Below are 23,971 nucleotides of genomic sequence, written 5' to 3'. Positions count from 1 at the left end.
CCCTCATGTGACGTAACTGCTTTAAGGATCCCGTTATTTTATTATTAGATTAAACAACAAATACAAAAATGCTAAATATAATAAAGTCAATATAAATTAAGAATGTTAATGATTATAATAGGTTATTTACATTATTATTATTAATAATAATATTGTTGTTCCACAAACATATTGATGAGACATAAAAAGCAGTTATATTCTTTACCTTCCTCCAGTCCTTCTCTCATCTCTCTATTGACATTTTTGAAAATTAAGTTTCTACTTAATTTATATATGCCAGGAACATCCTGATAACACCTATATTTCATATAAATCTTATCTTTTTTCTCACATGTATAAACTAGGCAGTGGTAAATGTATACTAAAATAGCCTATTGTACTCAAGTAGGCTACACCTTTGAAATACTACTTGTACTTCACTTAGTTCTGTTTTGTGCTACTTTATTCTGACTATACTTTATTTTAGAAGACGATATTGTACTTTTACTCCTCTACGTGTATTCGACAGTTAATTTTCATTTTCAGATTTTACTTTTTATTAGCCTTCCAATACATATCTGACAAAATATTATGCATCGTGAGATTAAATTAGCCAATAATGTATAAAATAGTTAGCCACATACAAAGTAGCCATAACACAACTAAAACTAGCTCCACCTCCACAACACAACATTAAAACGTTGCACAATGATGCATCAATTGTGATAATCCAGTAATATAGCACTCTGACAGGGGCCTTCTACTGCATAACACATACTTAAAGTTGGTATACCTGTGGATACATTTCACTGGCACTCTTTTACTTCCGCTTAAGTAAATGAATACAGGACTTTAATGGAGTATGTTTTATTGTGTAGTATTGCTACTTTCCTTATGTAAAAGTTCTCAATACTTCTTTCACCACTGGAACTACACTATATATATAATACATAACATAATATCACTTATAACATGAAATAAATATAATGATTGACTGTGTTTTTATAGTTTAATGTAATATTAGACACTCTAGTAAACACAAATAACTGGAGGACATTATTGAAGTAAACAATTATAAAAATGTAGTTGGGCATTTGTATGCCTCCTTATTAAGTTAGGTCTCCTTACTCACTTTGCAGGCTACTATCTGCTCCCTTGATGTGTAATTTTAACCCTATTCTTTCTTAATAAGATAGATCAGAAATACATCACACAATGCTAAAAAGTACACGTTGTCCTGGGTGGGAAAAGCCACTAATCTATTTCAAATGCCTTTAGATTACTTCATTTATGTATTTAATTGTAATCAGTTCATTTATCAGAGAGAGTGCATATAAATATATATAAACATCTAAACATTACTGTAAATATTCCTGAATTAGCCAGGGATTTAAATGATTTAATTCAAATAGATTAATTTTGTGAAAATAAAGTCCATTATCACAGTCCAACTCATAGGCTGCTATAAATGCCTGACCCTGCAGTTTAAAAAATGTAGAATTGTGTGAATCCATAATAACCCCGGAGTCAACAAATATCTTTTGCACGTCATATTATTTAACACTCAATACCACGCACCATTTAGGGATACGAACATCATTTCCCACAAGCCTCTGGTAAAAATCAAGTTGCTTTAGCTGCTGAATGGACGCTGCAGCCCAATAATATGTGGGTCCTCCCCCATCCCAGCCAATAGAGACTCTGTTGCTATCACCGCTTATATTTTTAGCAAATTGTTTAGAACCGTAGGAAACTACAAATATCCGTCCGCCAATTTAACTAGAGCGCGCTAGGTAAACATGGATGATAAAACGTCCTGATTTTCTGTGTTTTTGGTGTCACTATTTTCAAAGAAGACAATGAATCGACATCTTGTCTGCAAAGAGAACAGTGAGTGAAGAGTTATGTATTTTGTTTATATGTGTTTTCAAAAATCTATCTTCTGGTTAACATTTATATAGATGGTGTGCATAGAGCCGACATTAGCCTAATGATTTACTGACAGGAGAACATATGCATAAATACCGTCATATGGAATAATAATAATAATAATAATAATAATAAAGCAGCAGCAGCAGCTACTATAATATGAAGAAAGTAGTCCCTGCCGTCACGGGCGTGTGGGCGAGTCACACTGTATAAATACGCCGGGTTGTCAAACAGTAAAGTTTCTCTGGACCCTCCATGCAAACTGTCAGCTGAAGACTAACTGGGAAACCCTTTGGACATTGGAGAATTGGGGAAGCATTTTAGAAAACAATACTAAGGTGAAAAATATATAGTGGTCAGCATCTGAGCCAACGACTCGACACATCCGCCTTGAAATCTGAGACAACACAAGGGATTTACAACAGAAACGCAGGAGTGCAAGTCAAGCTAGGGCATCAGTGACGACAGGTGAGTAATTACATGTCAGCCGGTGCATGACATTGTATTTAAATATCCGTATAGGCGTGATCATTGTCAACAGCATGTTGCTGTGTGTTGGTGTTTGGCTTGGCTTGGCAGAGTGCGCTGACTGTAATGAATGACTGTACTGGTTCAGCCATTGAATAAAGACCCAGCTTTTGTTTTGTCTTGGCCCGTTTTATATTAGCTAAAGTGACCCCTTAAAGTCTGTTCAGCTGTCATGCTTATTTTTCGTTTTTATACATTGTTGGACGGGGTTGTTTATGCTGAGGAGGGACTCTCCTCTTTATTGCTCAGTGAGCACATACTCGCGCGATAGGGTCTTCACCACTTATTTAGCCTTTATAATTTAATTTACAGCGACAAATTGGCATGGGGGATTCTTCTCTTACATATCAGCTAAACCAGTGTCCCTTCTGCTCCACTGCCTTTTGACTGACATATGGCAGAAATCCCCAGGTAGACCCTGCTCCCTTATTATCTGAGCTTGTCATCGCGCATGCAAACCTGGATGATATTCCTCCAATCTCACCCTCTTCTTGCACATTAACATCCATTGATTAGCATTTGCTAGTGCAACATATTCCCATTTCTAAGACGTCAATAATTATCAAATGTGTTCAAAGTTCTATTGGGAGAAAATTGTAAGTTAGAGGGAAATTCAATAAAAGGAAAAATCACAATAATATTCATGTCCTATTGAGGGGCTTTGTATCTATCTATATCTATCTATCTATCTAGATATAGATATAGATAGATCTATCTATATCTATCTATATCTATCTATCTATCTATCTATCTATATATAGATATAGATATAGATATATATATATATATATATATATATATATATATAGATATATATCTATATATATATATATATATATATATATATATATATATATATATATATATATATATATATATATAGATATATAGATATAGAGATATCTATATATCTATATATCTATATATATATATATATATATATATATATATATATATATATATATATATATATATATATCTATAGATATATATCTATATATATATATATAGATATATATCTATAGATAGATATCTATAGATATAGATATCTATAGATATAGATATCTATAGATATAGATATAGATATAGATATAGATATCTATAGATAGATATATCTATAGATATCTATATCTATAGATAGATATATCTATAGATATCTATAGATATATCTATCTATAGATATCTATAGATATATCTATCTATAGATATCTATATCTATCTATAGATATATATCTATAGATATATATCTATAGATATATATCTATAGATATATATCTATATATATATATATAGATATAGATATATATATATATATATAGATATATATCTATAGATATATATCTATAGATATATATCTATAGATAGATATCTATAGATATAGATATCTATAGATATAGATATCTATAGATATAGATATAGATATAGATATAGATATCTATAGATAGATATATCTATAGATATCTATAGATATAGATAGATATATCTATAGATATATCTATAGATATAGATATCTATAGATATAGATATCTATAGATATCTATAGATATAGATATAGATATAGATATAGATATCTATAGATATAGATATAGATATAGATATCTATAGATATAGATATCTATAGATATCTATAGATAGATATATCTATAGATAGATATATCTATAGATAGATATATCTATAGATAGATATATCTATAGATATCTATAGATATAGATAGATATATCTATAGATAGATATAGATATAGATATATCTATAGATAGATAGATCTATCTATCTATATCTCTCTATATATATATCTATCTATATCTCTCTATATATATATCTATATATCTATATATCTATCTATATATCTAGATATATCTATATCTCTATATATATATATATATATAGAGATATAGATATAGAGATATATATCTATATATATATATATCTATATATAGAGATATATAGAGATATATCTCTCTCTATATATATATATATATATATAGAGATATATCTCTATATATAGAGAGAGATATATCTCTATCTATATATAGAGATATATCTCTATATATAGAGAGAGATATATCTCTATCTATATATACATCTCTCTATATATCTATATATATACATCTCTCTATATATCTATATATATCTATATATACATCTCTCTATATATATATACATATATATCTATATATACATCTCTCTATATATCTATATATATCTATATATACATATATATCTATATATCTATATATACATATATATCTATATATACATCTCTCTATCTCTATCTATATATCTCTATATACATCTCACATTAGCTTGTGTTATTAGTAAGATCACTTGTTCTTAATAGATAAACCTGACATGTAGGGGATGATTCGCAGCACAGTGTCACACATTTGCAGCTCTGATGAGTCCATGTAAACAAAAATAGCATCTTACTGTTGCTCTAACTTGCAACAACAGGCCTGCAAAAATGAGTCTAGCATCTGCAAGCTGTGTACCAGTGAAAAATACAAATATAAACATAGTGAGGGAAATAATGAACATGAAATATTTGGATGTTTTTATTGAAATTTGCTTGCTGTGGTTTAAGATTTAGACCATTTTATTGCAGTCTTGAAGCAACACATCTGCACATATTAACTGGACTAATGTTATCGGATGACATTGGATCTTGTGTATCTTGCTGTTGCCTATATATAATGAGAGGTATGAAATGCAGTAGAAGCTGTGGGTAGCTTAGCTGTGTGTGGACTCCAGGTTTTCAGTGATGTTGGCTGTTGCAGGTGATGGACCGGTGGTTTCTACTGTGCTCAAAGATCCTTTTATACGATCAACTCATTTTTAACCCAGGTGGTTTTTAACCATAGATGATGCAAAATGGGGCCCTATTTATAGCCTATTCTAACCAAACCCCATCTTATCCTTCAATGTCACCTTATTCATGCCATAGGGGAAATGTAAATCTCGTCTTGAACTGTCACTCCCGCAGCTCTGCATGCAGCCTGTGCAGCTTTATCTGTAATAACATTAGAATTGTCTTTAATCGGCGGTGTCTTTCTAATCTTAGCTGCCGAATCCCCATCTGGCAGGGAAGTGAATGTGAGTGAATTGTTTGCGTGTGTGTGTATGGGGGGGAGGGGAGGGGGTAGTCACACGCACTGCATGGTGGGAAATGGTGTTCTGTGAAGTCGACTTACTGTCCTGCCATTTTACACCTCTTCCTTTTGAGTCTTCGTGGTGTTATTGCTTTTTTTGCTTCTTTTTTTGCATATAATCTTTCATTCAGTTAGACTCTGCATGGTGATGCATGGCCTCCGTGTGACTGTGACGCATTAAAGCAGGGTGCACTCCATGGGATCGGATTCAGATTATAAAGGATTTATGAAGCCCACAACACAGCATCTGTTACATCCATCAGTAGGTCCTGTAGTTGTTGAAACCAAAATATGAAATATAATAAAATGGGTTTGAATGCGGTGTTATCAAAACTGTGATATTTTCCCCTCATCGCACATCTAACAAATGTACTGTATTTTTGCCATACTGTATTATAGAAATGTATCATTTGATTCCTAAAGGCAATAGGGTGAGTTTTCACACTGTTTCAGAGCTCTTTGACTTTATTTTTGAAGGCTTCAAACTTCAAGTTTTTAATTTGAACTAAATTAGAGTTTCCCCTTACAGGTCAGTAAAGAAATAATTTGATCTATAGCTGCAGACGTGTACATTTCTTGCTTTCATTAGCAATGACTTATATGGAGGCATGAGTGCCACTCAAATAAGTATGTAAATCAATGAAGCGTTCACTTAACTGATGCGTTCATTAAACCATTCCACCGGGATCTCACAATCTTCTGTTGCATTTCTTTACTGTGATGCAGTTTTTTGAAAAAATTGCAATTGTTCAAACAACTCAGAAAACAATAATATGCACGTTTCAGTTTTTAGTGCTGTTTGTGTTAAGACAAAAACAAACATGTAAATAATATTTGTTTTTATAAAACAATTTAATTACTGTTTTGTTCTGTTGGCACACTCCAGTCCCCGTACAACCGGGGCCTTCTATGCTCATAAAATACAGCGAGATGTCTTGTCTACAGCTGGATAACGGTGTCCTTCCCCCATTTTTTTGTCTTTGATCCATTGCCCTTGATCTCCCCCTTTTTTTTTATCTTCCTCTGGCTCCTTTAAGGTAAAATAACATCTTTCTTCTGTTTTCTACTTCACAGTTGGGACCTGAAAACATTGTGCCATACTTGTGACAACAAAAGACAGCCTGCAACCTGCCGCCTTCAAGGTGCCTTTACCATGGTGACACTAAAAGAATCATACACTTTACAATAAGCCAGAGGAAAAACTCCTTGTTACATTTGCATTGCCCCACTTTCAGCATCTTGATCACTTTGCTCCCACGGCGGCGCTGACCTGGTGCAGCCATGCATCTAGAAGTGAAGGTCGCCCTCAACTTCATCGTGTCCTACCTGTACAACAAGCTGCCTCGGCGTCGGGCGGACCTGTTCGGCGAAGAGCTGGAGAGAATACTGATGTCTCGTTTTGAGGGTCACTGGTATCCTGAAGCCCCTCTCAGGGGTTCTGCCTTCCGCTGCATTCACCTGGGGGCACCGAGGGACCCCGTGGTGGAGTTGGCCGCCAAGAGAAGTGGACTGGACACGGAGGAAGTGCGTGCAAATGTTCCTGCAGAGCTCAGTGTGTGGATTGACCCTTACGAGGTATCCTACCAGATTGGAGAGAAGGGGGCAGTGAAGGTTCTCTACCTGGAGGACCCTCCAGGCCTTGGATGCGACGGCGAGAGGGCTGAAGGGGTGATCAGAGAGATTAAAGGAGATGCAGAGGCGGAGGAGGCCAAGAGTTTGGGGTTTAACCCAGACGCTCAGGTGTTTGTGCCGATTGGAAGCCAGGCGTCTCCTGCCCTCATGCCGTCGCTCTCTAGCTCTCCCATACCTCTGTCTGCACCATCCTGCCCCGGCCTTTTCAGCTACCCCAGCTCCAGCACGCCCACCGACCCCGCTGCCCACTCCTCAAACACCTCCACCCCTTCTCCTCCCAGCGGCGGGCTGCCCTACCTCTCCGCTCAGCAGCCGCCCTCCGCCATCCCCACTGCCCGTCCTCAACCCATCACCTTCACCACAGCCAGCTTCGCCGCCACTAAATTTGGTTCGACCAAGATGAAGAAGTGCAGTGGGGCCGCGTCGGCAGCTAGCTCTGGAGCCGTCATACCGCCTGGTCAGAGGATGGTCACCCGCTCTCCTACCACCATCTTGGCGCCAGAGCTGCTCAAGCACAAGCCCCTGTCTCTCTCCTTACACTCCCTCGGAGCTCCCATCGCCAGCCAGCTCTCCCCCAACGCCAAAGAGTTTGTCTACCCAGGATCGCCAGGCCCCCTTTACTTTGATGCTGACACCCAGCCCATGCAGCCTCACGCCAGCCCGTTCCAACCGCCCCACACTGTCAACACCCATCCGTCCTTTGACCCCTTCTCCAGCCCTCCCCCCGCCCAGAGTGTGGGCATCATTGGCAGCAACGGAGGAATCCCCTACATGGAGAAGCCGCCGTTCGTCGAGGGTTTAGGAAGCTACAACCTGCAATATCCCAGCCAGTCCTTCCAGCCTGTCGTGCTGGCCAACTAAGCCTTCATTTGTAACTATAAGAATTGTTGTTGGAGGAGGAGGTGGGTTTGGAAAATGATGCTCCAGATATTTTCATTTTGTTTCTAACAAATTGTTCTAATACTAATACAAGTTAAGAATTACTTTTACTACAAGGATTTCAAAATACAACGTCCACTGAATAATTCATGTGATTTTGTTTTGTTCCTTCATTACCTCCGACCCCACCCTGCCCTTTCGTCCGTTACTGTTACTCATCACGTTCTGTGTGTTGGCTTTGATGACGGGAGTGGGTGGGTGGGGAGGGGAGTTCCTTTTCTACGTTGAGTCATTGCCAATCTTTTACGTTTATTATTTTTCACTGATTGCTAATGTGAGGGACTTGTTTTTTTTCTCTTGACTTGTAGTTTAATGGACCCGGCTCTAGTATAGCTCCATTTTGCACTGCACTGTCATGCTGTGAAAAAAGGACCTCGCCAAGTCCTGCAGGGAACGACGGCTGTGGAAAGCTCAGCACTTTGCTCTGCAATCTGCTCTGCCCTACTTGCCACAAATACAGAGAGGGGGGCTCGGCTGTCTGTGCGTGTGTGTGCGTGTAGTGCTGCTCTGTTTTGTTGTGGCTCAGTGTGATGGAGAGATTCATTATTTGTACGATGGTGGGCCCGTTACCCTTGGAACGTACTCGTGCGCAGGCACCATTCGACTCTGTTGTTGTCACCGGGCGCATATTGGAAGCAGTTTATCGTCAGCTGGAATGTGTACATGACATGGGTTTAAATGAAGTAAGAGCAGCGGCGGGAGCAGAAAGGCAGCTTCGGGGTGTTAAGGGAGTGATGTAGGAGAATGTATTGCATCTGTCAGAGGGAAACTGCAGCTGGGAAGGTCAGGGAAACCTTGGTGAATGTGGAAAAACAAGTAAATATTTGCATTTTAAGACCATAACAGTGCGATGATACCTCAATTATATACACAGGAATGTAATTTATGGTTTCATACATGCACACACACGTGCAGAAATATGTACACGCACGCCATTGCAGTCGGCAGCGTGTGAAGGTGAAGAGGAGCATGGGATGCAGCAGTTAAGCAGTAGGGATTGTGATAAATGGCTTAGCATGACTTTGACTATGAAGGAGAGGTTTTCCTCTGCATGGAGAAGGGAAGACCAAAGGAAACGAGAGGGAGAGAGCAGCAGCTAGAGGGTTCTTTCGCCTCGGTGGCATCCAGGCTGTATTGGCTTAGAGAGCGACACTTTAAAACCCAGAACACGTTTGTGGTGAGCTTAAATGGTATTGAAGCCAAAGGCTCACACTATTCTCTCCCTCCTCTTGAAATTCTTCAGTGAGCTCTTTTCTCTGGCTGTTATCAAAGAAAAAATAGAATCCTACAGATGAATGTTCTTCATGAGTCTGCGGCTTTTGGTCGCTTTATTGGATAGCTTGTCAGATCTGTGGTAGTCCGCCGCCTGTTTCCAACAATGGTTTGTTTACCAGCCGGGTCCATGCGATTGTTGGTTAGTCACTACAGGAAAGGGTAACTCTCAGATGAGCCGTCCAGCACTTTATTACTGGGCTCCTGAGACTGTGTGTTGTCCACAGACACGAGCACTACACCTTCTTTGCCCTCTGTTTGGTAATGGCACATTTTTATTCAGCTATCATGAAATGCTTGAGAGATTCAAACGGGAGCTTAATTTGTATTCAAATGCATCATGCTAGTGAGGAGATGCTGTTTGTCGAGTCCGTTTATTTGAATGTTTTCAAGAACCCATAGATGTTTTTGTATAAGATGACCCAAGGACCCTTGACTTGGGCTCACGGCTGGTTTTGCAATGTGACAGCTTGTCATATGCATGCAAGTTTTTATTTATTTCTTTTTTTGGTCACTTTTCAAGGGAATGGGTGGGGAGATGCACATCTCTGTAAATGTTGTTATTGTGAGGGAAAGATGCATTTATATATCTTTTTTTGTTTTGTAATTTATTTCCAATATTTCTATATTTTTGTTTTTTTGCAAAAATGATCACTGACATTTGTATGAGTAAGACATGGCAAGTCCAGGAATATGTATATACAAAGTTCTTATGTTCAGATTCTTTGTTTAGTTTCTTACATGCCGAGGTTATTTTTTCAGAAAATAACATGAATTTATGCAAACCGAGACAAAAATAAAGATGTACAGAATAAAGTATTGAATGTGTATTGTACCTTGTACGGCATTTGTCTAATAAGACGGGTAAATGTATTCATTCTTCAAGTTGGATTTGAAGTTTAAGATGTGAATGTTTACAGTGGGTTTGTGTAGGAAAAGATGGCTATCACTTTTTTTTCTGTGCTCCCATGGCAGTCTGATAACACTACTCCCCATAGGCAGTGCAGTTGAACCAAAAATTCCACATTTCAGATTCCTTTGAAAGAAATGGCCTCTACATTCACTACATATTAATCCTTTTTCCCCCTGGAAAAATGTCCCACTAATTTGTTTCCCCTCTTTATTGAAACACATCAACACTACTTGCTAACACTCATGTATGCTTCTACAGTACCCAGATAAAACAGATTTATTAAAAATAAAAATGTCCCCCATAGTATATATCCTATAAAGTTTTACCTCGTTTTTTTTCCCAGTGGGTTCTCTTCATCATCCTGGTCCTTTGGTCCTGATACTATAGCCATATCCCAGACTGTCTTTGCTTACACAGACGCGTGCCCTTCTCCAGTGCAATGTAATGCCATAATTTAAATTACCCTGAAGGATTTAAGGGGTTTCTACCTCTCTGCAACCAGGAAAAAAAGAAATTCAATATATCGTCTCAATAGGAAGACAGTGTTACGGCAGGTTTCAGAAAGGATGAAGGAAATGAATGTGCTGTGAATGTGATATGTCAACCCTGGTTGAGATGGCCTGCGGGGAAAAGAGGAAACTGTTTTTCTTTGTGTGTTTAAAAGTCATGGAGAAAGTTTTAGTCGCCTGAATGTCCAAAAATGTCCATGTGACACTTTCTTTTCATATTTGTGAGATTATTGAGAGCAAACGAGGTGTGTTGTTAAATTTCCTCTGCATACAAATCTGGCTCTTGAGGTGAGATCTGAAGATGTGAGCGATTACTGTAAAAGTGAACGCTGGTTTGTGTTTTAAACACACTGCAAATCCACTCCGAACGCAAGCTATTCTACAATCAGGGTTGAACATTAATGAAGAGGAAAAACAAGAATTTTGTATTCTGATGTCCTTTTGCTTATATCGATGTGTGCGTTTTATTTTGCACTTTGGAATATTTCATTGTCATAAAAAAAAGTTTATTTTCTATGTAAAATTTAACATTTAAGAGAAAAAATAGATATAATTAAAAGTTCAGATGTATAAATATAGTGCTTTCTTTCCTGCCTGTATTTTATTTTTTCCTATTTTGTATCTGATCTGTACACCCTGTAGATGTGTAATGAATCTTTCACTACTGAAATGCAATGACCTGTTTTCTGTGCTGCTGCCCCCCTCCCCCCCAAGAATGGGGAGTTACTACTGCAGTTTCTTATTGTATCAGATTCTTTTTTTAAGTTTGTAATAAAAATATAAACAGATTGGCAAAAATAAGCATGGAAAATAAGCTAATTGTATCATCCTCATTGTTTGACTAAATGGAGAAAAAATAGACTTATTGCGTGACATGAATTTTCCGCTTGGTCATAGATGCATCCAGCTCTCTCGCACCTCTTACTGTCATATACTCATTCAATCTGAACATATTGCACATCAAAGATTAGAAAAAGTAGATCCCTTGTTTTCATGTGAGAAGCCTCAGATTGAAATGCCAGAGCTTATTGCAGTAAACAAATTCAAATGATGTTTGATCAATAATTCAAAGCAAAGATGAAATTCTCAAATGGTGAGGAGCCAGATTGCTCACCACCCACCTCAGCTGGACCCATCCCAGCAGATATTACATTAAATTTCATCATCCAGCCCTCGTTCGGTCTGTCGGATGCAGCCAGCTGCGAGGTTGGCCCGCCTCGTGAACACACTGGGCTGCGCGTTCTATAGTAACATGTAGGGGTGTGACATTAACATGCATGGCCAGGCTCCTCCTTGGCTCTCCTCCACGTCTTCATCGCCCACTCACAGCATCCCAACTCCCTCCCTCTGCTCACATGTTTTTAGCTGCATCCCTGTTCTCCATCTTTCTCTGTCCATCCCCTTGCCATCTTGTTTGCACCCCTCTCTTCTCCCTCCCTCTTCAGCCCCCTCTTGTCCTCTCTCCTCCATCCTTCCAAACACCTGATCCTTTCCTCTTGTCTCTCCCCCCAACTCCAAGAGCCCCTCCCCTGCTTCCTCACTTTCCTTTCTCAACACACCCCCCATCCCACTTGTCTTTGAGGCTGCTGTTACGCAACGCTGCTCCCCAGTGTGTCGATGTGATCATTACGCAACATCTCGTACTCCTCTGGAATACTGATGAGCAGCAGGACCGAGGCAATGAAGGGACAGTAAAAAACAAAACAAGGCGAAGGAAAACAATCAGGATTATGAGTGTGTACATGGGTGATGTAAATACATGTGAACGTGTGCATCAAGGGTGAGGAAAAGAATGAGGAAGACGTCTCCATCCGTACACTAAACTGTGCTTCTATTGTTTTTGTCTCAGTGCCATTAGAGCTGCCGCAGCTGACTGATGACTCGGGCAAGGTCAAGCAAAGAACCCACGTGCCATTAAATCTCAATTTATTTTTTAATTACAAGATACAGTTAGGACATGGTACTGCATCCTATACATGGTTAGGACAATACAAAAAACACTTAACATGTTTGTATAAAAAAAGAGAAAATAAAACAAACCACAACTCTTTCAGGGGTTTTGTAGCTACTTTAATTAGCAAACGAAGACGTTATGTCAATGATGCGCAGCACACAAAAGCCAGAGACAACAGTTTAAGCCAAAAATAAAAACGCAGACCTTCAGCTGTAGATGCTAATTTGCAAGACGTACAGGCAAAGAAATCAATTTACACACGTGCCACCTGCAGAGAGTATTCAAGCTAAAGTTTTTATTATGCTTTTTGTGTGTGTCCCTTGTAACGCAGCAGCTCTGGATAAGTCACTTTCATTCTGAATCCCCTAATGATGAAGTGTCTGACCAAGCCCGATTTTAGGCATAGGAATTAAAAACCTCTAAGGAAGAGCTCCTATAGAGGAAAACATGCCGTTGTAACATTACTTATAGGTGGCGCAAAACTGGTTTTAAAAGTGAAGCAGCAGTTACTATCTTTGTCTGTAGGTGGCGACAGACAGCTGCAGATCTAAACCACTGCTGCTGCCATTTTCCTTTCCTATTGGTGACACAGCCTGCTAAACATGAAATGAGCAAGTTTGAGATTTACAAGCTGGTTCCATGAGGAGCTTTCCATTAAAAAAAGAAATTCTGTATGCAGTATAATAAAACAATCTTAATTTCTGTCTTCTAAAATAATCTCTTGGCCTGTACCTTTAGTCAGCCTGATGTAGAACAATATTAATTTAGTTTATAAACTAAATGTTTGCATTCATCAACTACATTGATGTATAACATAGCATAATGCAGTCAATGCATTGAAGTTTGGATGTCAATGCAACATGAAAACATTGCCAAGACATTTCACTAAACCTTCAGGAAACTGAAACAAACACAGAATCTATCAAGAAAACACAAAATCACCAACTGATCCAGTGTATCTAGATATAGATCAAGCTTTTAGTAAATAGAAAACAATCCACACAGTGATCAAAAAGCCGTTTTCAGCGGATGTTTGCCCCGAGGTCAAGCACTGGCTGCACGAGGATAGGTGGCGCTATTATGCAAGTCGTAAACACAGGAGATCAAAGCAAAGATGTTTTTCTTTTTCTTTTGACAGAACTGTACAACAGACCATCAACGTACCCATCCAAAAACATATTCAGTTTCAGTGATGGTTTACAGACATAAGTACACTTGGTGTATATTCAAGAAAAACAAAAAAGACAAGTTTACTGGGTTTCATGCATTAGGATCCTAGACTACAGAGGATCTAAACTGGAAGCACAAATGACTTTGGGGCATTTCTATTTAGTACATCATAACAATTTTACATACGTCACTGAAATAAAACGAGCATTACATAACAGAGTATTATTGCCACATTAATTTTATTTCCAAGATGATGGCGATTATGTGCACAAGTCGACCAAGCACAAAATGTGCATCAGCAAAAGATACTTGAGCTTAAGAGTCCCATAACAGTCTGTATTTACTAATTTAGAAAAATAACCCAATGTATGAATTATGCTGCTTTATGTGCTCTCTGCCTCAACCACTTTGTAGCCCTATTAAACTTTTACCATTCAAAATAGGAAGTGTTGAATAAGATACATAAGAGTGTGTCCTTTGTGTGTTCAGACACATGCTTTAAGTATATAGAGAATAAAACTATATAAATCCGTTGTTTAAACAAACATCCAAAAAGCACAGTTTACCCATTGATTTCCCTGCATTGGTTTCATTATAGAAGTATTGTTCCTCAAAGGAAATAGAATTATCTGACATATTGTTGTACATCAAAATCAACAGATGCATTATTACCATCAGAATAAATACAGCACTCATTGACTATTTGGCAATTATAAGGAATAGTATTGGGTTAATAAAGACACAGTCTCCTTGTCTTAGGAAATAAAGACTATGAAACAATCATTTATTTACAAAGTTTAGAAGCAGTCGACTGCGACTAAAATGTAAAATCAATCCAGCCATCACTACACCATAACCAGACAGGCGGAGGCTCTAGCGCCCTCTACCTGCAGTGTGCAGTAAAATAAACATCTCTACGCATGAACATACCCCTCCACCGGTGAGGGCCCTGGAGATCATCAGACATGTGCCTTCGAAAGTAACCGACAGGAAAAAAACTAATTTGTATAATCATCTGAAAAAAATAATTTTAAAAAACCCTTCTACTTGTGTGAGGCTCTGGAAGCTGATCTGAGGTTAGTAGAAAAGGAAACTAGATCACAGTAGCTTTAAAAATTGTAGGTCATGCATGTTTTTTCCCCCTAATAAGAAGCTACTGTGTCTCCCATGGTGGTAGTAAATAAGGTAGATACCTGCCACCACTATAATCTTTAAAACACTGTGTTTTTTTTAAGAGGAAGTGCAAAAATGAATTACACACTGATACACACACACACATATCTATTATGTGCCACAGGGAGATGACTATATACACAAAGAGTTTTTGTGTGCGCAGAGGCGTGCATGTGGGTTACAAGATGGAAGAACTGTGACTGAATCACTAACGGACTCTCGTCCTTTTCTCCTCTGCAGACCTCAGCCTTTTGCTTCCTTTCGCTGCGGTCTGGAAGTACCACTGAATCCCTTCTCCTGCTCCTTTATCATTTATCTGTTCCTCTCCTACCCTGCCAACCGCCTTAGCCTCAGCCGGAGTATTTTAAAGAAAGTACAGACACGACACAAACATGAGTGCAACACGAGGAAATGTTAGGGGCGGTAAGTGTGCATCGTTCTAAATACAGGACTTCTAAATTGACGTTACTCATGCTTTGGTCCACTAAGAAGAAGTGCTGTGCTGTGATAAAAACTGATTTGTGTCGTATGTAAAAATCCTGGGATTCTTTTGTACCACTCTGCTCTTTTTCAGATTTCCTGACTTTCTTGAAACGGCCTTGAGACGGATTAGATTTTCCATGTGTGATTGACCACGGGAGTGTCCACAATCGTCCTCTCCGAGTGTAGGAGCCAGGCGCTCTCCACAGGCCTTCCTGTGACCACCGCTCTCATCACGCCTCGCCAGTGTGTATCCTAGACTCCAGCATCGTGTTAGAAAACAACAGCTGGAGCTCGACACAGTGACTGGAGGTCAGCGAAGACGACAGTGCAAATTTAGATTCCCTTGGTGGTTTGTGTCCGTGTTGAATTCTGCGGGGAAGAGAGTTCTGCTTTTTGTCTCATTGATACGTCTTGGGTTCTATTCAGTTTTTTACAGTGGGCCGTACTTAGCTTCATATCGGGTCAGGATATTCTTGCAGCGACCGCAGTCCTTTCGCAGCTCCGCCACTTGCTGCCGCAGCGCTGCGTTTTCCCGCTCCAGGAAGGAGGCGCGCACCGTGATCTGGTTCTCCTTCAGCCGCCGCGCGTCACGAGAACGCTTCGCTGCCACGTTGTTCTTCTTTCTCCTCCACCAGTATTTGTCATCCTGGGGGAACGAGAGTGTAAGTGAGAAACAGAACGGGAGAAGTAGAGTTGTACATAACCAACACTAGCAAGGGATTTGATACAAGCAAACATCTGTGTTGTGAACATCCCCCCCCCCCCCCCCCTCCCCATCTTTGATCTCTAATCCACCACTGTGTTTGCAAAGGCTTTACTCTTTACCAGCACTGACCAGAACACAGTCAAACTGCAATCACTTAGTCATCCCTTTTTGAAGTTAAAAATAATGTTTGTTTATGGCCAATATCTATCAGTGCCCCAGACCTAAATAATTATTAATAAGTGTCCCAGTCGTCATTTGTTGACAGTTTTGGAACAAACAAAAGTGTTTCTTTGATTAAATTAGCCTACCTTCTGCTCATCAGGAACAAACACTTTCTTAGCCTTCTTGATCATAGGCTGCGGTTTCAGCTCCTCGTCGGAGAACTTGTGTTTGCGCGGGTTGAACAGCTCTCCTCCCGGCACACTGGACAGGACCAGGTCTGTGGGATCCGGCTGGAAATTAATGTCCACCTCGATGGCTTCCGGGTCGATGGGGGAGGGAGTGTTGCGCTCTGCAGGCTTACGATCTATGGGGCACGGAGACACAAAGTAACCTTAAATACAAGAGAAGCTACTCCAATAAAACAAAACTAACCATATCTATTGTTGGGTATAAGAATTGACACATGTGTAAGAACTGCCCAGGACACAGGCGATTAAGACAGAAGGAGGCTGCTTTGTGCTTAACATATTGTTTCACTGGGCACTAATATTGTTATAGTGTCTTGACTGAACAGAACATACCAAACTGGTAACTTAGCAGGTAAGAGACCTTTGGTAATGGTGAGCTCGTGTTTTCCCGGGAAATGTAATGCCTGCATGTTTTAAGCTTCTGTGCCTTTGTGATCATAGGTTTTGGTCAACAGGTAATGTGGTTTTTCTCAACAAAGCACTGACAGTGTCTGCTTTTAGTTGCAGGTTCTTACTGATCAGTCTTGTGTAGTGGACCGCCGGGCTGGCAAAGGGCCAAACATAATAAAAGCTATAGCATGGGCTCAAAAGGTCTGTGTGTCGACATGTGAAATGTTAGTTTATGTTTCTCCAGCGAGCAACAGAAAGTACACAATACAGCTACACCTAAACAACTACAGACCGCTGAAACAAATGGCACACTTCAGTGTTGTTCAAAACAGTCTCTCTATTATGTCTTATAGAAATGGGGAATTTAAAAGGGAAAAGAGAAGAGGATTAAACAGTAAGAGTTATCTGAAGTATCATAATATAAGTGTAAATCCAAAGATAAAATATTACATCTCCATTTCTCACCTGTTTTTTTCTCTTTCTCTTCCACTTCGGCTGTTGCCTCCTCGGACAAAGATTCCTCTTCTTGTCCTTCCTCTTCCTCTTCATCTTCTTCTTCAAGCTTAGCTGGTAGTAACGTAGTGACTGTCACCGTTTCCTCTGGATCTGAGGTGACCGTAGAGGTGGCGGAGGGGGAAGCTGCTGAGACGGGGACAGGGGCAGCAGCAGCAGTAGTAGTAGTAGTAGTAGTAGGTGTAACCTTGGGGATGAATTTGGCTTTGATTCCCACCGAGGCCAGAGTCTTCTGTAGCTCCTCCTCCTCCAGGCTCGCAGGGATCCCGTTTTCCAGGAGGAACTCATCCAGGTCCATGTACTCCAAGTGGAAGGTCTCCCCATCATAGGGAATTGTCTTCTCCCAAATAGCTGGGGTCAAGGAGGCTGATACCCCTCCACCGCCACCGCCTCCTCCAGCACTGGCTGCTCCGGCCGCGCCTCCCTCCGCATCCTCAGATGAGACCAGCTTCTCCTTCTCTATTTCTGCATTAAAGACAAGAGGAAACTGTGGTTAAATAAACGGCTGCTTGTTGCGAGTTAAATGTTTTCCAGTGCACACAATGACAAAAGAGGTCCTTTCAGAGCGTCTCAGACAGGTGCACACACAGGAAGAGCTAATTTGCAGATGGAAAGAGGGGGGTGTGGTGCTGACAAAAAAAATAAAGAGGGTTTCACCAAAGAACGTGTCAATGAGTTTAAAAGTGAGAAAGTAGATTCCTAGATGGAATAAATGACAAAACAAGGCTTCAAGAAAACCAGAAAGTAGACAAGGAAAGACACAGACAACAAGCAAAGAGTCCCGTTTGTTCCACACATGCACCACCAAACACGGGACCAAATAACACACTAGACCAGTGTGTGTAATGGAAAGTCAAAATTGTCTTTGTCTCAAGGTGTCTTCCCAGTGTGTGCGCTGCTTGGAGAGCAGCAGAGAGGACTTGGAACTTTTTGTTCTTTTTGTTTCCCTTCAGCCTCGGTTGGACCTGACTCAGTGCAACATATATATATAGCGTGTCGGTCCTAATCTGGCCTAATCAACGGCTATTATTGTATACAAATAAACAGCCCTTGGCATATATTTAGATTTGAGGAATATAAACACACGGCATATGCGTATAAACATATATATACACATATGAGTATATAGTGTCAAACCCGTCGACAAACATGGGATAAACAGACGGAGCGCTCGTTTTCGCATTTTGATCTTACCGTCGTCGCCTTCCTCCAGGATGTTAGGAGGGGGAATGTCCATGATCTTCTTTAAAACAAAAGGGAAGGACTTCTGCGGAGCCGCTGTAGACTCGTTACCGCTGGGCTTAAGCACAACTGTCACCGCGGCTTTGCCAGACATTGTTACCTGACAGGGGCGATGTTCCTAACGGTGCCGAGAGCTGCCTCCTCCACCGGGAAGCAACAGACGCAAAATATCGCTTCAGTCACCACTAGTGCTTCTTTCAGGCCTGTGTCAATATTAACGCTTTTAGGATGCAAAAACAACACTACACAAGCCCCTTGTTCTGTGCCCACCGAGCGCGCTCGTTAGATATTCATGAGCTACATGCCCCGCCCACTCGTGGGAATAGTAGAAGCTGATTGGTTGACAGAGCTGTCCATGTTATTGTGTATTACAGTGACAGTGAGTGAATGCACTGAGTAAATAGGCGCTCCTTTTTGTCTGTGTATTGTTCTACGACTGCTCATTGGCATCTCCACATGGAGATCAATTCTTTATCTAGAACAAAAATAGTCTCGTGCCGCCATCATAATATCTTTTAAGTTGACACTGCTTGCGCATACAACCTGCGAACCAAGGACGCGGGGAGCATCCAGCATCCATCTGAAGCCTACTACATCATTTGCACACTTTCATCATGACCACAGATTAAATAGCACATCTGCATCCATGCACACTCTTGATACACCCTTAAAAAAAACTAACTAAAAAAACGCAGTGTGCTCGTGCAAAGACTTGTCACTCGCGCATCCCAACCACCCTCCACAAGGAGATACTCGTGGCAAAACACGTGCCCCCGCCCCATCCTACTCACGTGAAAGTACAATTTGTCAAGGGGCGTGGCTTCAGATAGTTGGCACGTGTGGGCCAAGGCGAGCTGGAACAGGCAGGGGACCCAAAGGTAACAGAGTTCCTCACCAGACGGCTCTAAATGATACTTCTCCGTGTCTTAATAATAATTTACCACCACGTCTTTCTACTGCCCAACACAACTATATGTTTCGACCTCATGTTAGCAAAACTATCAAGTAACCCTCTAAAATTCGACTCATTGTGCCATCTATTTCACACAACCGTAATTGTCAGCGATTTAGTATTTTACATTAAGCGCTCAGACTGTAACAACAAAAGAGGACATATCACGTTTCCGTGCAAGCGCCGCAATGTTGCGCGTGACAGTCTCTTCAGCAGGATGTTTGGTTTCAGGAACACGATGTTCAGACCGCACAAACACCTAATCTGCGTTTTTATTTAACTATTTTTGCAAATTCGTCACAGTAACTACACGGTAAACAAAGTGTTCTGTGTCTGCTGTAACTGCCACAGCTGATGAAACCTGCTGCAGCAGCTTGATTACAGAGAGGGGATTGAAGATCTGACTGATGTATTGTTTACAATCCCGTTTTATCTATTAATGAATGGAGCAACAGGCAGAGAAAATACCAGTATCTTTACAACGTTTGATTTGCCTCAGCCTTTGCACTGAACACTTCTGAAACATTGCGCAAAATCATTTTACACACCATGTAAAATATTTTTGGCCATTTATCCTAATTTGTATTTTTCCCATTCCTCCACACTTTCAATTATCAGAGTGAGTGACCAGCAAACGCTCTATTTTGATGTTGCATGGTAAGCGATGTACCACCAAAGAATACTGTGCAAGAATACACCGTGTTAAGCAAAAGGTTAGGATTTCAGAGTCTAGTCCATCAGCAGTACCAAAAGCATAATAATATTTGTTTTGACTTGCCACCATCCAAACTCCATATTATTAATTATATTTAAAATACCACATCTCCCCAAGTCATGGTTTATAGTTTCCATCTAAAAACACCAGATGATACTGAAACTGACTAGGTGAAAAACCCAGCTTTGAGCTGGTCAACAGGGAGGTTGCCTGTATTTCTTCCATGGTGTCTATCAACAGTGCTGAGTACACTTAAGAAAGGTAGCAAATTGCTGCACTGCAGTAAATTATGTACTTTAATTTCTTACATTTAGGATAGTCTTTTTTAAGTATAAACACTATACAAACTCCAAACTTTAGGATTACTATGCAGTATAGTACTGGTATAGTACTGCTCCTAGTAGTAGACTCCTGGTATAAGGATGGGTTAAAAGCAGAGAACAAATTTCACTGTGTGCTGTGTGCTCTGCATGTGTGACCATTAAAAAGAGGGTTTCATCCTTCCAAATCTTGAAGTACATAGCTTGAGACTCCCTCTGTCAGGATGATGAATATCAAGGTGGTCATGTGGCAGGGGTAACTGGGTCAGTCTGTGTTGCACAATAACCACAAGCATTAATTAAGTTATGTTTAGTGCCTCACCTGTACTTGTGCAAAAAGGTCACAGTATACAAAGCTATCAAACCTTGCTACTTGCTAAATATTCTGCAGAGCTTGTTGGGGGGGATCCTTAGACTAACCACTTCTCAGTGCCCTCTACAGTCTGTTCACATGACAACATTGTAAGTAGCTCAGATAAGAGGTGTCCTTGTTTTGGGATAGATGAGAACAAGAAGGTTTTGCTCGACAAACACCTCCAGGGCAAATAAGGATTTGAAACTCCTTGTCAACTTTACTCAGTGTTGGAAATAGCAAAACATAATCACCAAAACAAAAAAGCTTTAATTATGCTATATTTTTTTCCCCCTTTCACAATAAAAGCCCTAGACAAAAGTTGAGAATCACACAAATATTTATTTTCACAAAGTCTGCTGCCTCCGTTTTTATGAACGCAATTTGTATATACTCCAGAATGTTATGAAGAGTGATCAGATTAATTGCAAAGTCCCTCTTTCCATGAAAATGAACTTAATCCCCAAAACAAAACATTTACAACCGCTGACAATCTATACACTCAGTGAAACAGCAGTGAGGCCGAAGCGAGGTGGTGCGCGTGGTTTTCTCGTTTCTGCCACTTGTAATCCAATAACAAAAATAAACTATAAAACGGACACATGAGTCAGGCAGCTTTACTTCTTCTCCCTCTCTACTGAGCGCCGACTGGCGCTACAGTGACTCACTGTCGCCTCTAGAGGAACAAGTGGTATTACAGACTGGACGCAGCGCAGCTAGTCAGTTGTCATTCTGTTGACAATGTTAGTTAATTGTTTTAATGTTTTAAGTTAAATTCTGGCATATCTTACACATTGAAAATGTATATGCTGAATCTAAATTCCAGCATTGTCTACCAGACCCTCGGCCTATTCCCATCAACCCTGCTGAAGGGCCCTTCAAGAATTTATACAGTCATGTCCAAAATCACAATTTGCATACCAACAGTTGATAGTCCGCAAATTCTACTACATAGTAAAAGAGCATAATAGAAAAGTAAAGTTATTTTACCAGTGTTACTAAAGGTCACTTGCACCTGGATGTGAAAGTCTGATCATACACAGTAAACAGACCATTATGTTCTGACAACACTGTCCTCACCATCTGGAGGAGAGCCGTTTAGACATGTGCAGTACAGGTGAGGGGTGGAAAAACACTACTACTACGAAGAAAGAAAGAAAGAAAGAAAGAAAGAAAGGGGTATCCCTGTCACAACAACATGTGATCATATCAGCTTCTGTTACATGCTGGGGGCCTTTTGTGGCATGACTCCCTCACTCACTCTTACCTTATGTTTCTTTTCTGTCAACTATTGGATAAAAATGCAAAAAAATAAACCAATAAAAGCAAGTAACAAAGAAAGTACAGAAGACAAACCGAGTGCAAAAAGAAACTAATGATGTGATGAAACTGTGAGGACTGTTTCAGTGTTGTTGCATCAGTTGCAGTGGTGAGACTGCATGGAGAAACAGCACACAGTTTGCTGACACTTTTCCACATAGGCCTAAACCTGCAACATAATTAACTTCAACATACAACAATGAGCACCTTACTATAGTAATCAATACAAAGACGAGTTCCTGATCGCAGGAGTGGGGCATGTATGACAGAGAGACAGAGAGACCAGACTATATTTAATCCCATTGCAATGAGGTGTTTTACAGTAGTTTATACATCAGGATTTAAATTGTCTCCTACAGTTTTAACAACTTTTCACCAATGGTGAAAGTAGCATTGGGATATTTTACTTAAATAAAGTAGCAATGTAAGTGTAAAAATACTATACCTGCATTTTTTTAATTTATTTATAGTACTTTTAACAGCAAAACTACTTTGAGCATCAAAAGTAAAAGTACTCAATCCAATCAGTGGCCATTCTGCTTCATAATATTATTACTGGTGATGTATGTGGCCGAGCTGAAGCTCATTTATTGTCATTGAACAACACATGGTTGTGCAACGAAATGCAATTATAGTCCAAGTTTGCTACATAAGACAAACAAACGACAAACAAAGGTGGAGTGGAGAAATTGTTCAGGACTCAACAGCCTGAGGAAAGATGCTGCTCTGTAGTCTGGTGGTACGACAGCGGATACTTCTGTATCTCTTGAGCTACTTTACATAATGTTGAGTAGTTTATTCTATAAAAATGCATACGTTTAGTCACGTACTTGCAGTGGAGTAAATAGTACAACTGTTGTAAAGTAGCATAAAATCACTCAATATTCAAGTAGATTATCCTTACAATTGCACTTACAATACTTTAAAATATATGATACCACCTGCAACGCTTTGACAGGTTTCAAGTCTGTTTTTTTTGCTTTAAAAAACATCTGAAAATAGTCTTACTGGTGTCATCAAAGGCCGGGAAGGAGAAGGAACAATCAGCCATGGACTTGAAGAGATCAGGAACGTCGCTCCTTTCTCCGAAGATGATTTGGTTAGCTGTTGACATGACGAGCAACCTGTGGAATATCTGCTGATGTCTAAAATACGAGTCCAACTGAGTGAGAAACGCTCAAAACTGTGAGTCAGCAACAGACTTCAGTCACTTTTAACCAACTTTGTAGCAAGTCAGAATCACGAGGATGCGTGCATGTGTCCAAACAACTTGTATGATAATGAGGGAGGGGAGCCGCGTACCCTGAACCACGTTGATTTGTTGACAGTTGAGCACGCGCCTGTCAGTCACACCGCAGAGCCAATGAAAGAGCAAAGAGCAGACACTGACAGAAAGGAAACAACAACACTGTCAAAATGAGC

The 23,971-nt window shown here is 39.8% G+C and overlaps 2 protein-coding genes across 4 annotated transcripts; one reads left to right on the top strand and one right to left on the bottom strand.

Moving 5' to 3' along the window:
• The first annotated feature begins 2,140 nt into the window (after positions 1-2,140).
• Positions 2,141-11,647, top strand: tob2 (transducer of ERBB2, 2). 2 transcript variants are annotated; one of them, XM_029437708.1, is made up of 3 exons: positions 2,141-2,376; positions 6,659-6,726; positions 6,864-11,647. In XM_029437708.1, the coding sequence occupies exon 3, from the start codon at positions 6,866-6,868 to the stop codon at positions 8,075-8,077; it is 1,212 nt and encodes a 403-aa protein (XP_029293568.1). In that variant the 5' UTR covers positions 2,141-2,376; positions 6,659-6,726; positions 6,864-6,865; the 3' UTR covers positions 8,078-11,647. The 2 variants fall into 2 exon arrangements, with proteins under 2 accessions (XP_029293568.1, XP_029293567.1); XM_029437707.1 differs by having other exon boundaries at positions 6,820-11,647.
• A 1,114-nt stretch (positions 11,648-12,761) lies between these two features.
• On the bottom strand, positions 12,762-23,943 carry tefb (TEF transcription factor, PAR bZIP family member b). Of its 2 annotated transcripts, none has more exons than XM_029437651.1 (4): positions 23,558-23,943; positions 17,601-18,113; positions 16,644-16,861; positions 12,762-16,275 (listed from the first exon to the last, which is right to left on the bottom strand). In XM_029437651.1, exons 1-4 carry the CDS (start codon positions 23,661-23,663, stop codon positions 16,060-16,062), a joined length of 1,053 nt encoding a protein of 350 aa, XP_029293511.1. In that variant the 5' UTR covers positions 23,664-23,943; the 3' UTR covers positions 12,762-16,059. The 2 variants fall into 2 exon arrangements, with proteins under 2 accessions (XP_029293511.1, XP_029293510.1); XM_029437650.1 differs by lacking the exon at positions 23,558-23,943 and adding an exon at positions 18,843-19,194.
• Between the last annotated feature and the right edge of the window lie 28 nt (positions 23,944-23,971).

This window comes from Cottoperca gobio, chromosome 8 (assembly GCF_900634415.1).
Source record: "Cottoperca gobio chromosome 8, fCotGob3.1, whole genome shotgun sequence".
Taxonomy (NCBI): Eukaryota; Metazoa; Chordata; class Actinopteri; order Perciformes; family Bovichtidae; genus Cottoperca; species Cottoperca gobio.
This window is presented reverse-complemented; position numbering and strand designations above follow the sequence as displayed.